At 38.2% G+C, this 25,272-nt stretch overlaps 1 protein-coding gene across 2 annotated transcripts in view; it reads left to right on the plus strand.

The window, feature by feature from the left end:
- Positions 1–25,272, plus strand: part of tmprss9 (transmembrane serine protease 9) — a 44,509-nt gene that overhangs the window by 18,361 nt on the left and 876 nt on the right. For both annotated transcript variants that reach the window (XM_002940038.5, XM_012955168.3), the window contains exons 6-19: positions 1,807–1,848; positions 2,076–2,189; positions 2,934–3,105; positions 3,932–4,206; positions 4,715–4,851; positions 7,238–7,589; positions 10,825–10,996; positions 11,927–12,198; positions 13,489–13,625; positions 13,808–14,231; positions 15,111–15,224; positions 17,270–17,441; positions 17,651–17,916; positions 19,715–19,851. In XM_002940038.5, coding sequence (XP_002940084.3) covers positions 1,807–1,848; positions 2,076–2,189; positions 2,934–3,105; positions 3,932–4,206; positions 4,715–4,851; positions 7,238–7,589; positions 10,825–10,996; positions 11,927–12,198; positions 13,489–13,625; positions 13,808–14,231; positions 15,111–15,224; positions 17,270–17,441; positions 17,651–17,916; positions 19,715–19,851 — 2,786 coding nt within the window. The remainder of the gene's footprint in view (positions 1–1,806; positions 1,849–2,075; positions 2,190–2,933; positions 3,106–3,931; positions 4,207–4,714; positions 4,852–7,237; positions 7,590–10,824; positions 10,997–11,926; positions 12,199–13,488; positions 13,626–13,807; positions 14,232–15,110; positions 15,225–17,269; positions 17,442–17,650; positions 17,917–19,714; positions 19,852–25,272) is intronic.

Genomic DNA, 25,272 nt, shown 5'->3' on the forward strand with positions numbered 1-25,272 from the left:
TAGCATGGTAAATGATAATTATATAGCTCTATAAAGGTTATATTCAGTCTTTGCTTGAGGCATAAAAGTTGTAAGTTGCCACGCTGATTAATACTTAACTCCATTTAGCAGTTGAGTGAAATACAGAGTAGGGGGAAGGTTAGAAAGTTGTGTGGGCAGAGAATTGGGGTAAGGTTAGGGATTGAGCTATTTTCCACCATCACACTGCCATATAAGGTTCTCACGTTTAAGCAAAGCAATAGGTGTGTTATATGATTGGCGTGTGTTATAAAGTATGATGTTATACTGTTAGATACACATACTGTTATAAACACATGTTAATAATCACTACTAGTGACAACTGCATTAGTCACAAACTGATACAGATGGATAGATTGATAAGTGGAACTATGAGTCAGGGTACTCAGCTACTGATTATCTATATAAATAAATGTTATACATATGGCTATACCCTGCACATATTTGGAAATCCATTGCTTTTAGCAGTCATCCTTTAGCCTGTACTGACATTTTAATAAGCACTTAATAAACGCTATATTTTCTGGTGTATCACAGCTATTTTGTTACATAAAAAATATTTCAAAACACTGCATAAGTTCCTGGCACTATATAAGTAAATTATAATGATATTAAGATATATGCTGGGAATTAGGTAGGGGTGCCACCTGGCTAGTAATTTAGAGGCCTGAACAGAAAAATTGTTCTTTATGCCAATTAATAGGGAAGAAAGATAAGAAAAAATTTAGGAAGGTTGGCCACTTAGAGATACTCAGTAGGGATAACAACTGAATTGAAAACTCTTTTAGAGGCTAAGGAAACCTTGCCACACTAGACAATTTTTTGGCTGTCAATCATAAAAAGTTAGCCAGGACATTATTATCAAGGTCCAGGGCCTTCATTTCTGGCCTCATTTGAACTACCCAAAGCTATGCCTTCTTGCAAACAGCAGGGGCCTGTTTCTAGCCTAGTTAAGTGGACGCAAATAAGTCAGGTAACCTCAGACATTAGACTGACATCACCACATTACACCGCCATCCATATGACTGGGCCATATATTGTTTCTTGGACCCTATTCTGTTACTCATGTTTGTCTAATAGGTTCCATAAGTAGGGTTAATAGCTTCAATGTCAGTTTAGGAGTGGCAAATGCATTGATTGTCAGCCAACATAGCCCTGTAATCCGAGTGATGGCAAAGCAGAGCGGCTCTTTTTACAGACGCCAAGAGCGATTGAAGTAAATGAAGAAAATTATTAAAAAAGAGAGGGCTGAAAAATTACAGAGAGATGATTAAGGACCGTCATGTACATGGGCATTTTGTATGGGAGAACAATAGCTCTCTTTCTAATAACAGCTGACGGTTGAAGTATTTGATGTCTGAAGCACAGGAATTAATGTTTTAACCCTCCTTCTGCTAGGATCTGATAGCTATTTTTCACATGCACTTCTGAATGATTATGGAATTATGTTTTTAGCCTGAAGTATAGGAATGATCATGATAGTTATAAGGAATCATTAAGGGGTCATAGTTTCTCTACAATTCTTTAAAATAACATTACAATATATTTTTTAGTGGTTAAATTTATATAATTAAAGATATAAAATGTGAGCAGCAGGAATCAGACATTCTTTGCTTATCAAGGGTTTTTCAGGGTTTGATATCACACTCAGGAGTAATTGGTATGTAATATTGCTTTTGTTAGCTCCAAGACACAAGAATGCCTTACTCGCATATGAGATATACCATGTCTCATTGCTGCAAGCTAAATATCTGGCTTAACCTAAACAAGCTCTTATCCTCATTACAGATTACCATGGGCAATCCTTCTACTCCATAGGCCTCAAGTCAGGTAAAAGCTTTAGTCAGGCTTTATTTATGATTCTAGTAACTTAATATTATCTCATTTTCTTTGACATACTACTGTTTCTACCCAGTTTTTTTGTTCTCTGTTTTTTCGTCTTCTTTTTTTCTTACTCTTCCAACTTCACAGTTTTTTAATTACATGTAAATGATCCACACACCAATCCTTTCAATTACACTGGACTGGCTGGATTCAAATACTGCCTTTTTACACAGGAAGTTGCCCAGCACAAGTATTTGCCTGCAAGAATACACAGTGCATTGTAAAGCAAAACCCCGAGTGTGATAATATTCGAGACTGTAAAGACGGATCAGATGAAAAGAACTGCAGTAAGTGACATCACTTCAAAGATGGCTATGACAAGCAGCAGCTATCAGATTGTTGACTCCACTGCTGATTTTTCCTAAAATGCAGTTGATACCTAAATATTTTTATTGAATTGCATATATAGGTATGATTATTATAATATAAACTTATATGTAAATGAACCAAATTAGTAGTTACCCACCCCCAAAAAGGAGGACATCCATAGAGCAGTTAGATCATTTTTATGAAGTAACATTTTATAGCATTTATCAAATCCACACAATCTGCTGAAGCAAATTGAAATCACTTTTGCTATGCTATACTTTGCCATAGAGAATAATGCAAATTAAGCTGATGACACACACAGACCTAATATTAGGTCTAATGTTCCCACTAGCAAAAATATGATGTATCATTTACACAGCCACTAGTACTACAGCTTTTACATTTAAGCAGACAAATCAAGTGAAATGTAAAATGGTACCAAGTAGGATGTTAAATTGTATCAGTTTTATGAAACTATCCAAACTTTAAGTGTGAAACATTTAACAGTATAGCAATGTGTTATGTGGCCCATCAGAACTAACTTTGAATTATTATCTTATGCAACAAATAAATTAATATTTCAGGGACACCTTTGTCACCTGGCTGTTGTTCTGTCTGTGTTTTCATGAAAGTAATAGCTAGCTTCCCAATTCTTAATTTCTATTAGCTTTAAAATGTTTTTGTTTTTCTTGCTTATCTGGTAATCTCTGTGCCTCTTTTAGATTGCGGTACACGGCCTGCCATGCAAAAAACCAACAGAATAGTTGGTGGATCAGATGCTACCAAAGGAGAGTTTCCATGGCAGGTCAGCCTAAGGGAGAACAACGAACACTTCTGCGGAGCAACTGTTATTGGTGACAAGTGGCTGGTGTCTGCAGCTCATTGCTTCAATGAGTAAGCATCAAAACCTAGATACATACTGTATTTTGATACTCCAACAACTATGTCAATATAAATGACAACCATTTTTGTTCTGTGTTTTGTAGAAAACATAATGCCCCTGCTCCGAAGCACTGCACTCAAGGAGTTAAACTGTGCTTTTCTAAAATTCAGGGTCTTTGTTGTATATTTGTTTTCTGCAGCAAAGTTTAAATGAAATAACATTATGGTCACTATTACCCAGGGATTAACCACTTGCACATTTGCTATACGTTGTCTATCACAAGCTTTCTTATTGGCCGCAAATATCAGTTCTGTAAGGAGCACAATGCTAACTTAGCTATTTTATTCAATGTTTTTTTTTTTACTTTTTTTTTTCATCTCAGCTTTTGTGCGACTGTGTTTCTGTACCTGATACAAATGTAATTCAGGTACTTTGTAAAAGCAAGAGCTTTAAAAGTCTGTTCTAGAAACCCATATATTAATGTATTTTTTGTTTCAGGCATCTTTTACTAAGAAGCATATTAATAATTAGTTTTTCCGTTAATATAAATGCTTGTATAATTCATTTTGCTTGTGACCAAGTGAAATAATGAACTTTTTATTGTTAGGTCTTTTAAGTGTTGGTTTTTTTTTTTTGGTGTTGTATTTCTTTTCTCTCAGACTAGCACCTCTCTATGTACAAATATGCTACACATAATCATTAAAAGAAGATCAGAAATCAGTTATCTCCAACAAACCTAGTCCAATTCTACTGCTTGTATGTTGAATATATAGACCTCATAACATAGTCTATTATTACTTGAGTAAATTTCATCATATGTTTCGTAACACTTTTTAGCTTCCAGGACCCAGCAGTGTGGGTAGCTTACATAGCAACTACCTCTCTGAGTGGCACAGACAGCAGCACAGTTAAGGCCACAATTAGGAACATCATCAAGCACCCTTCTTATGACCCAGACACAGCTGATTATGATGTTGCTGTATTGGAACTGGATTCCCCACTCAAGTTCAACAAGTACACTCAACCAGTTTGCCTCCCAGACCCAACTCATGTATTTCCAGTCGGCAAGAAATGTATTATAACTGGATGGGGCTACCTTAAGGAGGACAACTGTAAGACTCTTTCTTTGGTTTTTCAATTTATTTTTCAGAATTTTATTCTTCAGTAGTTTTAAATCCCTGTTATTTAGTAGAGCTCTTTAAAGAAAATAAATTACTGGTTAATAGTTAGCACTGGTTAATTTTGTGAACTCTGTGGTGGCTTTCATACATTTTTCAGAAGCTAGTATTCAAGCGCTTTAATATTTTTTGGTTCACTTGTAATACAGTACAGGGAACAATTATTTAATAACCTCAGCTGGTTACTATGTTACAGTTTCTATCTGATTCCTAGAACCACAATTTTTTTTTTCAAATCTATGTAACTGTCTATTACATATTCTTCTTATGACCATACGGCATCATAATTGAAAACACAAATACCTAATAATTGTTTTCCCTTGCAATAATTAATTAATTTAATTCCCCTACTTGCTTTAGGTTAATTTTCTTAACACAGTGAAAATATGCTGTGATTGTGGTCTGAAGAAAAATGATGACTGTTTTATATTTTTTTCCTAAGTGGTGAAGCCTGAAGTTCTACAAAAGGCAACTGTTGCCATCATGGACCAATCTTTGTGCAATAGTCTCTATAGCAATGTGGTGACAGAAAGGATGCTGTGTGCTGGTTACTTGGAGGGAAAGATTGATTCCTGCCAGGTAAGTCAAGAACAAATCTCTTATTAAATATAATTTACTAGACAGGTGATTAAGACAAAGAATAATGAAACCAATGGGAAGTAGTGTTTAAATGTAATAATGTTTAATAATAAAAAAGGAAGCTTATGAAAATGAAATATTATATGATTAATTCAATGCTAAAATGTAGAAAAATTGGCCAAATGATATACAGTACATATAAAGTCACTTGATGCAGTCTTTTTCTTCCTTCCGTGCCAATGACTCAAATATATATATTTCTATAAATATATATGTATACAGGGTCAGACTGGGGGGTACCCCCACCGTGCCCTTGCCAGCCATGTCCCCTGCACCACTTAGGGGTACACAACAGGTCTTATGCACGCAAAATTATTTTTTTAAAAATGTAATTTACAATATTTGGGTTTGTAAATTAAATTTAAAAAATAATTTTTTTTGGGACTATTACATTATTTGTTACTAGCACCCAGGCAGATGATATAATTTTTGTGTCAGTGCTCCTCCTTTGGGATTATATATATATTTATACATAAATTCAATTCTGAATTATCAATCCTAAAACCTAGGGAAGTGTTTTTATTTTTCACACATTATACAGAAGTTCAACGTTTTGGTCCTCAATCAGAACTTTAATAGGACCAAAACATTGGACTTCTGTATAATGTGTGAAAAACTGAAAACACGTCATCACAAAGGGAGTGCTGGTCCTGGAATTAATAACTCCAAATTGAATATATTCTCATTTTGAGTTGGAACCCAGTTTTTCTCAAAATTCAATTTTATCAAAATTTGAATTTGTGTACTTTTTGTGGATTTTTCTACCCCGAGAAAAATCCACAAAAAGTGGAATAAATAAAATCTGAATATAAAAAGCACAAATGAATAAAACACTGAACAAATATGAATAAGCATGCGAAAACCTCAAAATCCTAATTTTCACAATTTTTTTTGCACAATTAGAAACAAATAATTTTTAGAAACTGTAATAATTATTTGTAAAAATAATTTAAGATTTAGTCATTTTAATAATGTAATAATAATTTGTAATAATAATTACAAACGAAATAATAGCAAATAAAAATAATTATTAAACAATAAAAATTAGAATTAAAAATATAAAAATAATTAATAATAATAATTATAAATAATAAAATTTATAAAATAATGACAACAAATTATAATAACAATAATGATTTAATATTTGATAATTTTATAATTTAATAATAATTTGTAATAATAATTACAAACGAATAATTTTTGCGCAATTACAAATTAAAAAGTCACAATAACTTCTAGAACCACAAATAAAATAAACATTGTTACAATTTGCCTAACACAGCTCCCATTGACTATTATATGACCTCGCCAGCTTTAATATGGCATAGTTTTGTATTAGTCTTTTTCATTGTTTTTACACTTGATAAATAGCAAAAAACTTGTGTCTTTGAGTAATTATTTAAATTATTATTGCGGCTTAAAAAGTGTGGTGTAAAAGGCAGTGTGTACAATATGCCAGAGCATGCAAGAATAGGTGTGACTAGAACTGAAAGACAAGCAGGGACTGTCCTGTATCAGTGACCCTGCTGTGCACTGGGCTGTGAATTTAGCAAACACAGAAGGTGCGCCAAAGACAGCTGAACAGCTATCTCATGATTGCAGAATTTGATGCCCATGGAAAACTCAGTCTGTCAGAATACAGTATTTCTACAGAACATTCTTTGCGGTAGCTAACTGCAAAAAAATTCCACCATGAAAATTAAAGGGGTAGTTCACCTTTAGGTTAACTATTAGTATGTTATAGAATGGCCAATTCTAAGCAACATTTCAAATGGTATTCATTTTTTATCTTTTATAGTTCTTCTTCTCCTGTCTCTTTCCAGTTTTTAAATGGGGATCACAGACCCCAGCAGCCAAAAAACGATCACTCTGTGAGGCTATAATGTTATTGTTACTTTTTATTACTTATTGAGCCCCTCTCCTATTCACATATCAGTCATTCTCTCAAACCACTCCCTGGTTTATAAGGGAAATTGGACCATAGCAACCAGATAACTGCTGAAATTTTACTGGAGAGCTGTAGAACAAAAAGTAAAATAATTAAAAAACTACCAGTAACAAAAAAATGAAGACCAATTGCAAATTGTCTCAGACTATCACTCTCTATATAATACTAAAATGTAACTCAACGGTGAACAACCCATTTAATGTGTATGTTTGTTGCCATTGTGTGTCTATTTTCCTGTATATATTAGCATGTTTTCTATGAACTAAACTTTACTTTTAACTTTGTTAATTTGCTATTGCAAATATAAATATTCAGGGCTTTACATATTAAAATGGATGCATTTGAAGACTTAGATAAATCATTTGCTTTTTCTTACAGGGTGATTCTGGTGGTCCATTGGTGTGTGAGGAGCCATCTGGAAAGTTTTTCTTGGCAGGAATAGTGAGCTGGGGTGTAGGCTGCGCAGAGGCCAGGAGGCCTGGTGTTTATGTGAGAGTAAGCAAGATCAGAAACTGGATTCTGGATATAATTTCTTCATCTGTTGCTGCAGATCCACAAACAAGCTTTACTACTACCACCACTACCACTACTGGTGGACGAAAAACAACTAATGCAAAAACCACCACTGCCCGACCATTTACCAAGCATTCAACTACCAGAGCCAAACCAGCGAGCAGCACTTTACCTTCTAAACCTACACAAAAGCCTTTCAGCACTATCAAGCCTCAAGGTATAGTGGCCAGAAGGAAATGAAGACCGATGGTCTAGATGAGGGATAGCTGGCTACACTTGCTGTGAGTTATAGTTAACCAATGGCTAATGTGCAAAAGGTTGACTATCCCTTCTCTAAATGCTGAAAATCCTGTAGTTGTCTTGTACTTGGCAGCACTAACGTAATTCTTTGTAAAGTGACTTCTAAACAGTGCTTGGCAATCTGTTAATCCAGGAATACGAGGTGAATGTTACCCATTTTAAATTCATAGCAATCGAGCTATTAAGAGACAGAGGGCAATTTCATACACTGAACGGTAGTCTCAAACAGCTCAATAACAGTTTAATTTAAGAGAACCCTTCTTTACGCTGTGAAAGAATACTTTATCAAAAAAATCCTTTATCAAAACAATCACCACCAAACATTCTCTGACAGCAAATAAAACTCAGTATTACCAGGCAATATTACATAATGGAGTAATACAGCCTTAAATGCTTCAAGATTTGACCTGTGCTTAGGTTGCCAGGATGGGCAGCTTTATAATTATACTGTATTAATGATAATTAATAAGCCCCTTTTTTTGGAAATACATTATAAGGACTTTTAACCCCCAACAATTAATCACTTGTCTCCACTTGTACACAATATATTTTCGTTTAAACTTCCTCTAGCCCCAATAAATGTTCTCAAAATGCAACCATTTTGTATTGCATCTATTTGTACCTAGGGATCATACCCACTTTAAGGTACCTATTTTATTGGGAGAATTACAGTAATTTAATTAACCTTTCTTTGTAAATGTCATAATTTAATCTTGTAATAAGTTTTTTTTTATATATGGTGACCAAACAATGGTGACTGTAACAATATTTAAGACCCATAGCAACCAATTATTTACAGATTTATTGTTATTCTAAAAGACCTGCTAATATTTTATATGCAGCCTTCACTTATTAAAACTGGAATTTATCCTCCAATAATTTGTCTCTTACATGTACTTGTCTGATTAAAGTTTTTATACAACACTGTTGGCAAGCCTTATTGATGCAACCACACCAATATTTATACAATGTATATTAATGTTTTAAATATAGGATCACATGTATAAAACCATGTGTTAATAAACAATTCTTTGCCATTTGAATTGGTCCCAATGACTTCAATGGGTTATGAGAAGTCTAAAGTGGGTTATTTGTGCAGTGTGATGCAGGCCGCTAATTCAGGACAACAATGCAGGTCTTATAAATAAACAGTTTATTCTACATCAACTTTTGGCAGAATTTATATTTTCCTAAATGTAAAATAAGTAACCTTCATTTTAATTTAGTCTTGTATTGTATCTATATGAAAACACTTTACATGTTGCACCACCCAATCCTTGGTTGCCTATCACCACTTTGTTAATAAAACTGTAAATATATTGTTTATATTCATACATGTGCTTCTTCTTATTTATAATGTTAAAACTGCATGGTGTTTTACATAGCACCAGAAATATTTTTTGTGTTGTTACAGTATAGGGGTCTGTTAAGCAGACTGAAGTAAAATGTGTGCTAAAGTTCTGCAACCATAGCTGCTGTATTGTGGTTGCCACTTACAGCTGAGCTTTAGCAGCTTCTCTGTGTTATATCGGTTTTTTTTTGTTTTGTTTTATTTTTTTGCGGGTTTAGACTATGGCATTCTCTACAGAAGCTTTATAATATACAAAAAGAAACTACACAGGGGTATGTGCTCTTAATCAGACCATACCACCCTTTAAATGGTATTTGCTGAGCCTTGTAGCTAAGCAAATAACCTCTAATTCTTAGGGACTTCGCAGTGTAAAAGATGGTGTAATTTATAATAATTTTTTTTTTTCTTTTTCAAGAACTTACTTAAAATAAAGGCATTTATTGGCATTTATTGTAAAATAAAATCTAAATGTATTCTGCTATATCTACAATTGACCACAAGGTGAAAATGGGGTAGAGTTTAATAAAGTATGAAAGCTTTCCCATATACTGATATATGACAACCTTCTTGCCCTTACATATGACTCCATCCCCCTAAACTAGCTAAATACATGCTCCCATCCTTAAGGTGGCCATACACGAGCAGATCCGCTCGCTTGGCGATGTCGCCAAGCGAGCGGATCTTCCCCCGATATCCCCACCTACGGGTGGGCTATATCGGGGAGCATTTAGGTAAAAAAAAAAAATAATCCGATCGTTTGGCCCTGGGGCCAAACGATCGGATTATGTGGGTGGCAATGGGGCAGTCGGATCAGGGAACCGCATCAACGAGCCGATGCGGTCCCCGATCCGACCAGATTTTCTAACCTGGCCGATCGAGATCTGGCCAATTTCAGGCCAGATATTGGTCGGCCAGGCTGCTCTGCTCTCCCCATACATGGGCCGATTAGCTGCCAAATCGGTCCAAGGGACCGTTATCGGCAGCTATAGTCGGCCCATGTATGGGGACCTTTACCTGGGGCTTTTACACCTATAGGCAGATTGGGCTGGGTCCTACAATAAACTAATAAAAGGGTCTTTTGCCAATTTACAGCTAAATGAACTACCCTGTGAAGGCCAAGGTTTAGGGGCTCCCTTGATTATGGGATGGGTGTCAGAAACAATCCCAATTTTATTTTAATTTGACTTCTTATCCCTCTCATTGTTTGAATCCATGCCTGTGGATTACTTAAAGGAACAGTAACACTAAAAAATGAAAATATATCATCATACATTAAACTATAATGTACTGTTGCCCTGCACTGTTGCCCTGTATTTGTGTGTTTGTTTCAGAAACACTATTAAAGTTTACAATAATACCTGCTGTGTAGCCATGTGGGCAGCCATTCAAAATGAGAATACAATGGTGTCTTATCTGTTATCTGCTATGTAACTTGTGCCTTTTCATGTTTTTTCCAGCTTGAATGGTTGCCCCCATGGCTACTCAGCTGCTTATTTATATAATTGTGTAGAGCAATTTAATGAAGTTTTTTAAAAACTTTCCAAAGTGAGACAGTAATGGTAGGGTAGAGTTTGGCAGAGTTTATTGCTTTTAAGCTTAAAATTGTAAAGGTTTTGAAGAAGTAGCCGTGTCTGTAGCAGCCATATAGGTTTATAAACCTAAATATGAAAAAATGATTTAATCAGTTGTTGAAGGTAATCTATAAATTATGTAAAGAAACATTATCAAAGAAACTATCATTATTGCATTATATATGGTGTTAACCCTTCATCCTCTCATATGTAGGATTTTCTTTTTGCAGAATGTGGCAGTCGTCCTGGTCTTACTAAACCCAACAAAATAGTGGGGGGACTAGATGCTGTCAGAGGAGAGATTCCATGGCAAGCAAGCCTAAAAGAGGGCTCACGGCATTTCTGTGGGGCCACAATAATTGGGGACCGGTGGCTGGTGTCTGCTGCTCACTGCTTTAACCAGTGAGTAACTTTTCGATTCTATGATTAACTGAGTGTCGATAATGTTAGTGGGCTTATGCCACAGATGTTATGCTAAAGACCTAAAATTGAAGCTGTCCACACACAAACTGATCTTGGGAAATATGAAATATATGTGTTCCCCATACTTAAATATTATACTGTTACATTACACATGTGGATAGCCAAACTGTCCACGGTTCAATATGACTGCCTTAAGAAAGAGTGGGGTTGCCTTGCTATGTTCTAGGAAAATTACCCCATATTCTTGTTTATTGGGAGGACGTCCACCAAAATGGCTTTCTGTTTTAGCCAGTCATCTGTGAGTAGATCCCAGCATAATTTGATAAACCAAATCACTTGTACAAAATGTCATAAAAATTGGATAAAAAAATTAAGTAATTCTGTCAGCAAATTGGTCCCTTTGGTGCCAGATTTAGACCTTTATGCTTTCAGAGAAACCTATATTGTTCATATATAATTATATGAATTAGATTATTATAATTATTATAATAAATATATTATCATTTCCCATCTCATCCTTTGTATTTTAACGGAACAATTTGGTGTAAAAATAAAACTGGTTAGATAGGCTGTGCAAAATAAAAAACTAATTCAATATAGTAAGGCAAAAATGGCATCTATAAAAGCTGGAGTGAATGGATCTCTAACATAATAGCCAGAAAACAACTTCCTCCTTTATGTCCCATTAACCTCTTAGTTAGTCAGCATTTTAAAGGGGAGCCACATGGAAGACAGCTGTTCAGTTTTACGCTGCCTGTCTATTTACCCAGTTTCATTTTTACACTAAACAGTTTCTTAAAATCTTCCTAGTCCGGACAGGATATGAAGTGGCTGGCTTTTATGTTATAAAACTTTTAGCTATTGTAAACATAAGTGATTTATGAATTATTTACAATTGTGTATCTGCAGAACAAAAGTAGACCAAGTCACAGCTCATATGGGATCCACAGCACTAAGTGGCGCCGACACCATAGCTATAAAGATCAGCTTGAAGAGGGTAATCCAGCATCCTCACTTTAATCCATTGACTTTGGACTTCGATGTGGCTGTGCTGGAACTGGCTAGCTCATTAACTTTCAATAAGTATGTTCAGCCTGTTTGCCTTCCCTCTGCCCTGCAGAAGTTTCCAGCTGGTTGGAAGTGCATGATATCTGGATGGGGAAACATAAAAGAAGGCAATGGTAGGAATACCATGTATGTGGAATGAGCTGGAAAACCGTTATCTGCACAAGTCTAAAAAATAAAAATCATTTGTCATTTTTGTCACTGAATGACCAAAACAATTAAATCACATAGTTTTCTTTCTATTTCTGTGTTGGTTATTCAGTGACCACAATGAACAATGATTTTGTTTTTTTAACAAAGCACTTTTGGACACATGCAGAATCATAATTCTGCATGTGTCCAAAAGTGCTTTGTTAAAAAAACAAAATCATTGTTCATTGTGGTCACTGAATAACCAACACAGAAATCACATAGTTTTATGATTCTGCATGTGTACAAAAGTGCTTTGTTAAAAAACCAAAACCATTGGTGATTGTGGACACTGAATAACCAACACAGAAATCACATAGTTTTATGATTCTGCATGTGTCCAAAAATGCTTTAAAGTCGTTTGAACTAATTCAATTCCATTTGGGCACAACGGGCTAAATGGAATGCATTTCAGGAGGCTGTTATTAAAACAATGTACTAAGCATAATTTTGAGAGAAACTGCTACTAAAATTTACCTTAATACTTGTCATATCTTTTACTGGAGTTCAAAATATCTATGTTATATAGTCAAAAAGTTACAAAACTTGGAACAGTTGCTAGTGCTACCATATGTAAAAGGTACATGGACAGTAAATATGTATCAATTTCATCTAGCATTCCATTCTTAACAATAATACAGTAGAATGTGAGATTAGCAATGAATGTGCGATTGTCACTGAAGCTTGATAGATAAGCTGCTTCCAACAAATATTTTCTGGCCTGTGCCTCAATAAGTGCCTCCAATACCCAAAGTTTTCTGAAAACTATATATCATATGTAATGGATGTCTGCAAAGCATTATTTATTAAAAATAAACAGTGATGCTTCTAACCCTGAGTAAGAAATGGGATGTTGCAGCATTTCTTGGTCCTAGCTTTTGAATCTCGTTATTAAATGACACAGACCAAGTAATTAACAAGAGCTTCATTTTTTGCTGGACATACACATCATTTTTTATACAACAAATCAACTGCTTTTGTACAAAGCTTTATGCTCCTTAGTGAGTGTGTGGGAATCCCAAGCAATTTGGCTGATGAAACTCAGTGCACTCACAGATTGATCTTAACGTTTGTTGTAATTAAGTTATCAGACTTCTATTGCAAATGGTGTGTCATGTGTTAAAATACTACACATTCTGTCTGTATTTATACACCCTTATATTAGTCACATAATACATTTTGTGAAACTGAAAATCATATTTTGTTTTCTTGATCAGTGTCTAAACCTGAGGTCCTACAAAAGGCCTCGGTGGGAATAATTGACCAGAAAATATGCAGTGTCCTTTACAACTTTTCCATCACTGAGAGGATGATTTGTGCAGGATTTCTGGATGGAAAAGTGGATTCTTGTCAGGTGAGAGACACTCAAATACAACTAGAAGATCTGAGGTTGAAACCACAATTGGTATTGTAGCTGCAGAAGCACTGGAGTCCCATCAAAAGAAGTTAAAAGAATACTGTATATATGGGTAATTTTATGTCATTTTCAATTAGTTTGGTCCCCTCTTAATAATTTTCATGTTTTTCTTTTTAAAGGGTGACTCTGGGGGTCCTTTGGCATGTGAGGAAAGTCCAGGAATATTCTTTTTGGCTGGTATTGTAAGCTGGGGTATTGGATGTGCTCAGGCAAAAAAACCTGGAGTTTACAGTCGAGTCACTAAACTTAAGGACTGGATTTTGGACACAGTAGCTCCTGTCTTGAGGACAACAGACAGTGGAATGAATCTTCCTAGATCATCCCCCCTACCTATTTCTACAACAAGACCATCTACTTTTCAGCCAGCAACCTCCAATGGCCGAAGAACAACAACTTTAACAAGGCCTACTATGTCTCAAACAAAAAGCACAAGGAGCACACCCAGGTCCACCACAAAATATACTAGCAAAAGAACAACTACTGCCAAGACCAGCCCAACAGCATTACGAATTACAGAGCCTGCCAGATCCACACAAAGACCAGGTAAAGTGAAATCATCTCCTAGTACACTCTCGCAGATATACAAGGCTGATGAAAATATTACATAGTAGCAGAGTGTTGTAGTGTGTTAGCCATAAAACAAAACCAAAAAATATTTAGTAGGTGATACATTTTATTGGCTAACTAAGTATATTAAAAAATGTAAGCTTTGGGGGCTACTTAGGTCCCTGGTTCAGGTATGGTATAATATATAATATAACAGTAAATAAATATATAGAAATGGTTTAAGAACTTTAATTTAACTTTAAATTAATTTATTTCACACCTTTTAATCTCTGCATTGTTCACCCCCTGCAGTGTTCACACCTCAGGCTCAGGCTGTAATCACCCACATTGTTCCCCTGTTCACATTTCAGACAGACTGTAGGAGCAGTAGAAACCCACAAATAATCCCTGCACACTACAAAAAGAACATATACTGAGGTGGTACTGCAATTAAAAAGTTTTTTAATATATAGTTATTGTGCAGACTGTAGGAGCAGTGCCAGCATTGTGTCACTGTATGCTGCCTGTGTGTTCCATACATACATAGGGAAGGCAGAGTATGGCACACACAGGCAGGGTAGGGCAGGCAGAGTATGGCATAGTTCGAGCTGAATTGAAAGTTAAAGTACTTGTCTGCCCTCTGCCCTCTATGCCTAAGGCATATATGATTGACAGCTGGGATTTTTAAATGCCTTTATAATGGGTTTGGATGTGTTAATATAGAAATTAATTTGGGTTTCTTGTTTAATTTGAAAAGTACTTTTATTATGCATTATGCATGTCTGGGTGACATGTCCACTTTAAAAATTTGATAAATAGTCCTCATACTGATTTTATTTAAAGCTAACATTTATTAAACTGATTGTGTTTTTATAGTGCCATGTTCTGCCTCCACCTATAAATGCTCCAACAGGGTCTGCATTAGTAAACCCAATCCTGAGTGTGATGGAATCCAAGACTGCAATAATGGGTCTGATGAGCAGAACTGTGGTGAGTACCTTTGCCTCTTAGAGGCAGGCATTTCAGAATTCCCAGAATTAATTAGTGATGTATCACGGGTTTGGCCTTGGTCCTTTACTTTTATTTTCCACTTGCAGTCTATACATAATGCAGTCAGGACAAATACAGATTATTTCAGCTGTTCAGGGTTGGACTGGGCCACCGGGGTACCGGGAAAAAACCTGGTGGGATGAGGCCCAGACGCGATCCCCGCCGTTGTCCTCCCCTGATGCATTTTACTTGCACGCGTTCAGGGGAGGATGTCGGGCAGGCGGTGGGGGCTCCTGTGTGGGGTTAGGGTGGCGTGGCTGGCAGGGCACCTTGGGGGGGTGCGGGCCCCTGGGGCAGTAGCCCCAGTGGGCCCTGCACCCCCCAGTCTGACCCTGGCTGTATTTCTCAGCTCCATTAGCTGCACCCCTTAACCAGCTGGTTTCTACTATGATGCAATAGCTAAGTATAATCCCCAGCTCTGACAGCAGTTTGCAGAGCAAAGTTGAGGTGCATAGTTTTTTTATTGTTGGACTGGGGTTTGCAGGGCCTACTGGGGCTGTCACTCTATGGCACCTGCTGCAAACACCACCCCCCAGTGTGTATATTATAGTTATATTCGGTATGATCAGGAGTGCTGGTGGCCCAGTCCAGCCCTGGGTTTTTTTTATTCCTGGGAGTTCCCATGAGTTAACTACAATGAAAAGGCCACAAATAGCCTGCAAAACATACTGGAGTATAGTGGTGTTATAAGATATTTCTGGGCCCCACAGCAAAATAATTTTAGTGTCCCAAAACCTTAAGTTGATCTATTCTAGCAAGATATATTGAAATTGCTCAATAATTAGGACCTGATTGGGCCTTCTATGGTCCAAGGCCCCCTGTAGTTTCACCACTGCTGGAGCATGTTTGTGGTCAATTTATAGTCCATGGACTGTGGTGCTTCCTGTTATAGTCCATGGAAATCCAACCACAAACAGTCCTGGCATTGTGATCTTACATAAGTCATTATGATTAGAAAGCCCTGTGCACCAGAGCCCAAACAAGTCCACTATTAAAAGAAAAAAAAAATAAATATATATATATACATACATATATATATATATATATATAACATACATACATTACATATATATAACATACATTACATAGATATAACACAGAGAGATACTAGTCCAAATGCCCTTGATACAGGTCAAAAACAAAAATATGATAGAGTGCCGCACACACAAGGGCTTGATACAAAAGAATAATTGTTTTTATTGAAAAAACTCCAACATTTCGAACACAACCAGTGCTCTTCCTCAGGGACAAACCAACAGACCATATCCCAACACCCACAGTAAATACCCCCACCACATCACTGAAGTTCAGCGATCGCTGGGTACAGTTGACAGGTGGTGGCTCCTCTCGTTGTGCGTTCCTTTATACTCCTAGCTTCTCTGGTCCGTCCGGACATGGGTCCTGAGTTTAATACCCAATGCCTGTCATCTCCAACAAATAATTATCCTCTATAATCTTTTGCTCCAGCAACTAAGGCATTATCACTCAAGTGATAGTGAAATGCTTGACGTCTATGACTGGGAACATACTCTGTATAGCTTTTTTTGCAACCTATATCTTTTGCAACATGTATCCATTTGCTTACTAGCTACATGCTTTTAAACTTAACCTTGTTTTCTAGAACCGCACTCCCATTCCATTTGCCAGTATATGTTGAATTTATCCTTCTCTGGTGGGTGTGGGGCTTGTGTACATTGGTTGCCATGGTTACTGTGGCCATTTTCTTGACGCCATTTTATGTGGTGGGGGTATTTACTGTGGGTGTTGGGATATGGTCTGTTGGTTCATCCCTGAGGAAGAGCACTGGTTGTGCTCGAAACGTTGGAATTTTTTCAATAAAAACACTTTTTTTTGTATCAAGCCCCTGTGTGTGCGGCACTCTTTCCATTTTATATATATATATATATATATATATATATACATACATTTTTTTTTAACAAGCTCTTTTCTCACTTTATTTCTCTATATCTATCCTTTTATTTTAGATTGTGGCTTTGCACCTGTACTACCATTTAACAAGATAGTTGGTGGCAGTGGTTCTGTAAGGGGAGAATGGCCATGGCAAGTCAGCCTTTGGCTACGGAGGAAGGAGCATAAGTGTGGAGCAGTTCTGATTTCTGACCGTTGGCTACTTTCTGCTGCTCACTGCTTTGACATGTAGGTACAGAAAAGATTCTTATGGTTGAAATAGATGGCCTAAAGGGTGCAAAATAATAAAATAAATAAAAATGTAAATAAAATATCTGAATTTTAATATATTAATGCATTGTTTCCCATGGCATATTGACTGCATCAGGATCAATTCCTATACTCTGCTACTGAGAGAATATGTTAATTATTTTGATAACCTCTTTTCACAATTACAGTTACAGTGACCCTAAGCTATGGGCAGCATATCTAGGTACTCCATTTCTAAATGGAGTAGAGGGGAGAGTAGAGAAGATCTTCCGAATTCACAAGCATCCATTCTACAATGTCTATACACTGGATAATGATGTTGCCCTTTTGGAATTACCTTCACCACTTACTTACACAAACCTCATTAGGCCTATATGCCTTCCAGACATCAGTCATATCTTCCCAGAGGGAACTAGATGTTTCATCACAGGCTGGGGGTCTACCAAGGAAGGAGGTAAGCAAGAGCAGCACAGTAGATGGATTTTTCATAATCTAGACTACTAATTTCTCTGTCAGGTATTGCCACGGGTGAGTGACTGGCAGGTAAGAGCATAAGTGCTGTAAAATCTGGATAAAACATGTAGTTGGCTTGATGAAAATCAAGTAATTATGAATGTAGCACACCCAGAAGTATTGGCTTTAAAAGAAAGAGCGTGTGTACAAAAGCTGTAAATTAACCGGACAGCCACCCTATGAAGCAGAGATATTGGTATAACTCCCTGCACCTCCCAGTTATGCTCTGGTGTATTTTACCTCTGGTCCGTTCACTTTACAAGACCATAGTTGCAGAGGCGGGGAAATCACAAGCTTAACCTGAAGTAGTTGCAACTGTAGAGGAGCATCAGAATCTTAGATAGCTCTTACTGAAACTTCAACAAATCAACCAGTTTGGGTATAAGTAGGCATAAACATTTTCATGCGTGTCTACTTAGAAAAATGCTTATATACAGGGTAGACCTCGCCTCTCGGGCGCTATTATTACCCTGAGCTTATACTCTGAGTTTCCTGTAAACTAGTGGCCAGAAATACAATGGGATACTAACTCCTCTGATCTCCTCGGTGGGGCTTAGAACTGCCCAACTAGATAAACCTTTCTTGCTCCAGTTTCCTAGAGCAACTATAACAATTGTTAACTATACTAACTATCCTGACCTATCCTGAAGCCCTGTAGCCACCTCTCAGTGAGGTGCAGCCCCAGAGAAGACCCTGAGTTCTCTCTTTTAGAAAAGAATAAACAAGAAAATAACACAGCAGAATATGTGCAAGGTGCAATGAAAGAAACAAACCCTTGGCAAGTGGTCAAGGTAGGGAGCTAACAATAACAAGTTCATGAAGCAGGCAAAAGGTGTAAGCAAGCAGCTTTCATGTTTTTCTCCATATCTGTGAGCCTTTCCTTTGATAACTCTGGATTCCTCCCACACTCCAAGGAAGGTTAAAGGAGAAGTACAGGTAAGGCCCCATGAGGCGGATTGCCAGCCCGCGTATAAGTACAGGCTGACAATTTATTTGTTTTAAAAAAACTTCTAATTGTGCCTGCACCCAGAAGCATTTTATCCGCCTGGGTGCAGGCACACTCAGCCTTTGCATGCTATTTGCCCAATGTTTTCACATTGCACATCCAATTCCCATGTTCCTCTATGAGGGGGCAGCCATATTTGTGCTCCAATAGTCTTTTAGCATAAGGCTCCTGGCACATGAAAAGATTAGTCATCCACAATAAACCTCCTCTTCCACCTGCTCTTGTCCTGCAAATGCTTTCCCACTGAAAATAAAGTGAATTGCCAGTGGGAAAACATAAGCGGCACTTCATTTTTCCGAAGTTTCCTCGCGAGACAACTTCAGAAAAACTGAGCAGTGCAGATGTTTTCCCACTGGCGATTTACTTTGCAAAAGCAATTGCAGGACTTTAGTCGTCTGTAGAAGAGGAGATTTATTGCAGGGACTAATCTCCGCATGTGCCAGTAGCATTAGAAATTCTAACTTACAGGCTGAGATTGCATAGTCTGGTTGGCAAAATGGTCAGATTTAGGAATTTCAAGTAGCAATTACTAACAAAAGCAGATCTACTTACAGGTAACTTTTAATGTACATTCATATTCTGAGTACTTTTATTATTTCAGTGTCACCTTAATGGAGGGCCACATAAGGTAGACCCATGGGATACCTGTTGGACAGCACCACAATAGACTATAAATGTTAGATCTGCAATGCCAGTATCGCATAAAAAGTATCACCTATTGCTTTTCTTTCAGGTGCAATGTCAAGACAACTTCAAAAAGCCTCTGTCAGCATTGTTGGAGACCAGACCTGCAAAAAATTCTACCCCATTCAGATTAGTCCCAGAATGTTGTGTGCTGGTTTTATGCAAGGTGGCGTGGACAGTTGTTCTGTAAGCACTGACAACATATTTTTTTGACTTAAGTAGTAACTTTAAAAGCATTCTTTCTGAAAACTCTCTGACATTTTTACCACACCTTACTGGGGAGGCCTGTTAGGACATGACCACTACTCATCTGTAACTCAGACTGAATCTATTGGCATCTCTTATAAAGGTGTCATTTCTAGCTCAGATTTAAATTGGAAACCATATAGTAATCCTTATTACATATTAGGTTAGGTTGAAAAAATAAACACATCAATCAAGTTAACCCTTTTTGTCTAAATGAAACCTACTTTACTGTTAGTTTGTAAGTTACCTGTGGCTGACAGCCACTTACTATTCTCACCAGCAGGTGCAGGGCCTTTACTGAATGAAATAGGCATCTTCACACAATTGCAGTAAACACAAACACATTTTATTAATAGCTGCTTCTCACAGCGAGGCAGACTTAAGATCGAGCTCTGGTTGCCAACAAAGGATGATAATAATGTAATACACAATAACTACAGATTCTCTCTCTGCTTCAGCGTTTCTCACTGAAGCCTCCAGCACCAACAGAGTGCCATTAGCTGTTCCAGGGGCTTCCTGCTCAACAGGGATCTTTACCCCTTTCTCTGTGGTAACAATATGTACAGTGCCCAACCTTCACCCGTAGGCTGTCCTATAACAACAGGTACCTCTGTTGCCAACCCCTAGTCCGAGATCTCTTATCCTCACAGCGGATTTCCCAGCGCTCCCGCCCTGCACGGCATCCACGGCTGCGTTCCCCCCCGCCCTACAGCGTGCCCAAATGTGTGTGCCTGCGTTCATGCACGTGCGGGAGGAGGTTAGAGGGGGAAGTGGTGGGGGCCTCTGGCTTTACCCCTTTTCTAAGCACTCCTTGTCGGGACAACAGGCTATTATTTCTAGCTAGCGCTCTCTGCCTTTCACTCTCTGAGTGAATTTATGTCCTTCTGTTACCACTAAGTAGCCTAAAGTAGCAACCTCCCCAGGCCTGGCCACATGGTCTTGCTGCTGCCTCTTGATGTTTCCAGGCTGAAAGATAAAGTGCCTCAGAAAATCACTTTAAGAAAATAACTTATATAAATAGGCATGAGCAGTAATCAGCATGGCTTTATGAAGGACAGGTCATGTCAACCAATAATTGCTTTTTATGATGAGGTTAGTAAGAAGCTGGAGAGTGGGGTACCAGTAGATGTTTGGATTTTGGATTTTGCCAAAGCATTTGATACTGTTCCCTACAAGCGACTGCTTTCTAAACTAAGGTCTATTGGTCTTAGTGAAGTCATTTGCACATGGATAGGAAACTGGCTGCAGGATCGGGTACAGAGGGTGTTTGTTAATGGTACATTTTCTACTTGGAGTAAGGTTATCAGTGGGTTCCCTTAGGGTTCTGTACTGAGTCCATTTTTGTTTAACTTCTTCATAAATGACTTAGGGGAGGGTATTTTAAGTAATGTTCCAGTATTTGCAGATGACACAAAACTCTGCAGCACAGTCAATTCTATCCAAGATGTGGCATCCTTGCTGCAGGATCTTGACCAACTGGCAATCTGGGCGGCTAAGTGGCAGATGAGATTTAATGTGAATAAATGTAAGGTCATGCACCTGGGATGTAAAAATATGCAAGCAACTTATACCCTTAATGGGGCTGCACTAGGCAAATCCATAATGGAGAAGGACCTTGGAGTCCTTGGCTGTAGCAAGCAATGCCAGGCAGCAGCTGCTAGGGCAAACAAGGTTTTGAGCTGTATTAAAAGGGGCATAGATTCACGGGAGGAGGGAGTTATTCTGCAGCTTTGGGCTGCAAAGGATGCTAAGAATTGTCATTCAGAGAGATTATTGTTTTTCAGAAACTTGCCATTTTGTTTTGTCCTGCCATGATTTTTGGCAAGTTGGTACTGCATTTATTAAATATGACATTAACGATGCATATACTGTTGTGTGTTCTGGGCCATTAAACATTAGGTTGCTTCTGCCTTTAAAGGAAAACTATACCCCCAAACAATATAGGTCTCTATAAAAATATATTGCATAAACAAGCTCATATGTAAAACCATGCTTCGCCTAAAGAAACCATTTTCATAAAAATATTAAGGTCCGCCTCCTGGGATCATAGGATTCACAGTGCACACAAACAAGCCAACGCACACATACATGGTAGGCCCCATCAGCCAATGAATGGACAGAGTTCTGCCTTTTGCTTCCACACTTCCTGTTACAGTTAGAGCTGCATTATTTCTGGCCATGTGATCTCTGAGGGAGCACACAGCCCATCACTAAATGGTGGGTCAAGGGAAAGGATATAAAAGGGCAATATTTCCTGATATATATATATATATTCCAGTTTAGTGAGATTCTTTAATAGGTCAATTAACATTATATAAACTATCTGTTGGCTAAGTATTCATTCTGGGGGTATAGTTTTCCTTTAACTTTTACTTAGAACACAATACATGAACATGTCTACCATAAACAAAGCCAAACACCGGAGTGGGACAAATACATGTGCAAAGGCCCAGCCAAATCACTGATTTAAATGCAAACTAAAAATTTGTGGCACTGAGGTGCACAAACTTCATCTGACAAATCTGTATTTAATAATATGTCAAACTCAATCCTGAACAGTGAGCAGACTGGTTTGCACTTACCCTCAGGCCCGGATTTGTGGAGAGGCCACAAAGGCCCGGGCTTAGGGCGGCAGAAATTTAGGGGCGGCATGCCGCCCCGCCGCAAAATTTTTTTTAAATTTTGCCCCCATACGGAGCAACGGGGACCTTTTCCCACTGCTCCGTATGGGAGTTTAACTGTTTGCACAAGCATTCATCTGGTGAGCCAATGAAAAAAAACCTTGCTGCAAAAATAGCGCAAACAATAATCTTCTTTGTGTTTCATACTACAAAAAAATTGCAGTATGCAAATCAGGTCTTAAAAATCCCAATAAATCCCATTTCAATGTTGTATTGTAACACAGCAAAATTAGCAAATATCCAAGGTAGTGTGAATACTAATGCAAGACTTAATATGTATAGCAATATCAGTAAGTGATAAAAAAAAATAAATCTACATTCCAAATATCCACATTTTAAAATACCATGCACACATCCTAGTAAACTAAACCTATGATAAACCTGACAGTGAACTGAACCCAGAAACAGCTAAAATGTAACTGTAATAGAATTTTTTCCTCTCTGTGGCAAACTGGAGATTTTTTTTTTACCTTCTATTAGATCAGTGCTGTCCAACTGGCATGTGGCCCACAACCCCCCTCTGTGTGGCCCCTCACTTGTCTGATTGCTGTTACCGCTTACCTTTGTGTAAGCATTAAATGGTATCAGTACAGGTATAGGACCTGTTATCCAGAATGCTCGGGACCAAGGGTATTTCGGATACCTGAGTATCTTGGATAAGGGGTCTTTCCATAATTTGGATCGCCATACCTTAAGTCTACTAAAAAATCAATAAAACATTAATTAAACCCAATAGGATTGTTTTACATCCAATAAGGATTATTTATATCTTAGTTGGGATCAATTACAAAGCACTGCTTTATTACTACAGAGAAAAAGGAAATCAGTTTTAAAATTCTGAATTATTTGATTAAAATTGAGTCTATGGGAGACAGGCTGTCCGTAATTCGAAGCTTTCTGGATTACAGGTCTCCTGATAAGGGATCCCATAACTGTCCTGAAATTAACTGGCCCCCTGCATTGTTCACACCTCACATTCAGGCTGTAAACCCCTATATTGTTTAAACATGTAATCCCCTGTATTGTTCACACCTTTAATACCCTGTGTTGTTCACACCTCAGGCTCAGACTGTAAGCACCCACATTGTTCACATGTTCACACCTTAGACTGTAGGAGCAGTGCGGGCATTGTGTCACTGTATGTACTGCCTGCCTTGTGTGTGCCAAACTTTGCCTGCCCTATGCTGCCTGTGTGTCTATACTCTGTCTGCCCTATGCTACCTGTGTGTCCATACTCCGTCTGCCCTATGCTACCTGTGTGTTCCACAGTGCCATACTCTGTCTGCCCTACCCTGCCTGAGTGTGCCATACTCTGCCTGCCCTACCCTACCATTGTGTACCATAATCTGCCTGCCCTATGCTACCTGTGTGTGCCATACTCTGCCTGCCCTATGCTGTCTGTGTGTGCCATACTTTGCCTGCCCTATGCTGCCTGTGTGTCCATACTCTGTCTGCTCTATGCAAGCTGTGTATTCCACAATGCCATACTGTGTCTGCCATACTCTGCCTGCCCTACCCTACCATTGTTTACCATAATCTGCCTGCCCTATGCTACCTGTGTGTGCTATACTCTGCCTGCCCTATGCTGTCTGTGTGTGCCATACTCTGCCTGCCCTATGATGCCTGTGGGAGGTGAAACTGGCAGGGTTTTTTTCTGGGAGTTTGTTAGCAGTTGAAAATAGTCATTATATAGTCCCTAATGTGTGTAATTATATGCTGGAGGTTGCTGTGCTACCCACAGGGGAGAAGGAGGCAAATGGATTTAAGGCAGTGATCCCCAACTAGTGGCTCGTGAGCAACGTGTTGCTCTCCAACCCCTTGGATGTTGCTCCCAGTGGCATTAAAGCAGGTGCTTATTTTTTAATTCTTGGCTTGAAGGCAAGTTTCAGTGGCATAAAAACCAAGTGTATTGCCAGTCCATGTAGGGGCTACCAAATAGCCAATAACAGTTCTTATTTGGCACCCCCAGAAACATGTTTTATTCTTGTAATGCCTTTTTACATTTCAGTGAGGCTCACTGGTAAAAAATAATTTGGGGACCCCTGATTTAAGTGTGTCTTAATATGACAATATAATTTTTTCACATATGAATGGTGATATCCTTACAGTGAGCACCAACCATGCTGCTCTACCATTATTAATGTGGGTATGGTCTTAAAAGCTCTTGTGATAACATGGGTGTGGTTTGAAGTGAGTGCAGTTTAAAAAAGGGTAGTCAAAACTGGCTTCCATTAATGGCCCTCCACCATGTAGGCCAGAAAAATTCTGGCCCTCGGTACCACAGAAGTTGCACAGCACTGCTTTAGATCAGTGCTGTCCAATTTCTGTGGTACCGAGAGCCGGAATTTTTCCGACCTACGTGGTGGAGGGCCGATAATGGAAGCCTTTTTGAAACCGCACTGCCTGTGTGTGCCATACACTGCCTGCGTGTGCCATACTTTGACTGTGTGTGCCATTCTTGGCCTGTGTGTGCCATACTCTGCCTGCCCTACCCTGCCTGTGTGTGTATGGCACACACAGGCAGCATACAGTGACACAATGCTGGAACTGCTCCTACAGTCTGGACAATAACTATATATTAAAAAAAATTTTAATTGCAGTACCTACAGTCTGAGGTGTGAAAAGGGGAACATTGTGGGTGATTAGAGCCTGAGCCTGAGGTGTGAACACTGCAGAGGGT

The sequence above is a fragment of the Xenopus tropicalis genome, chromosome 1 (assembly GCF_000004195.4).
Source record: "Xenopus tropicalis strain Nigerian chromosome 1, UCB_Xtro_10.0, whole genome shotgun sequence".
NCBI classification, from domain to species: domain Eukaryota; kingdom Metazoa; phylum Chordata; class Amphibia; order Anura; family Pipidae; genus Xenopus; species Xenopus tropicalis.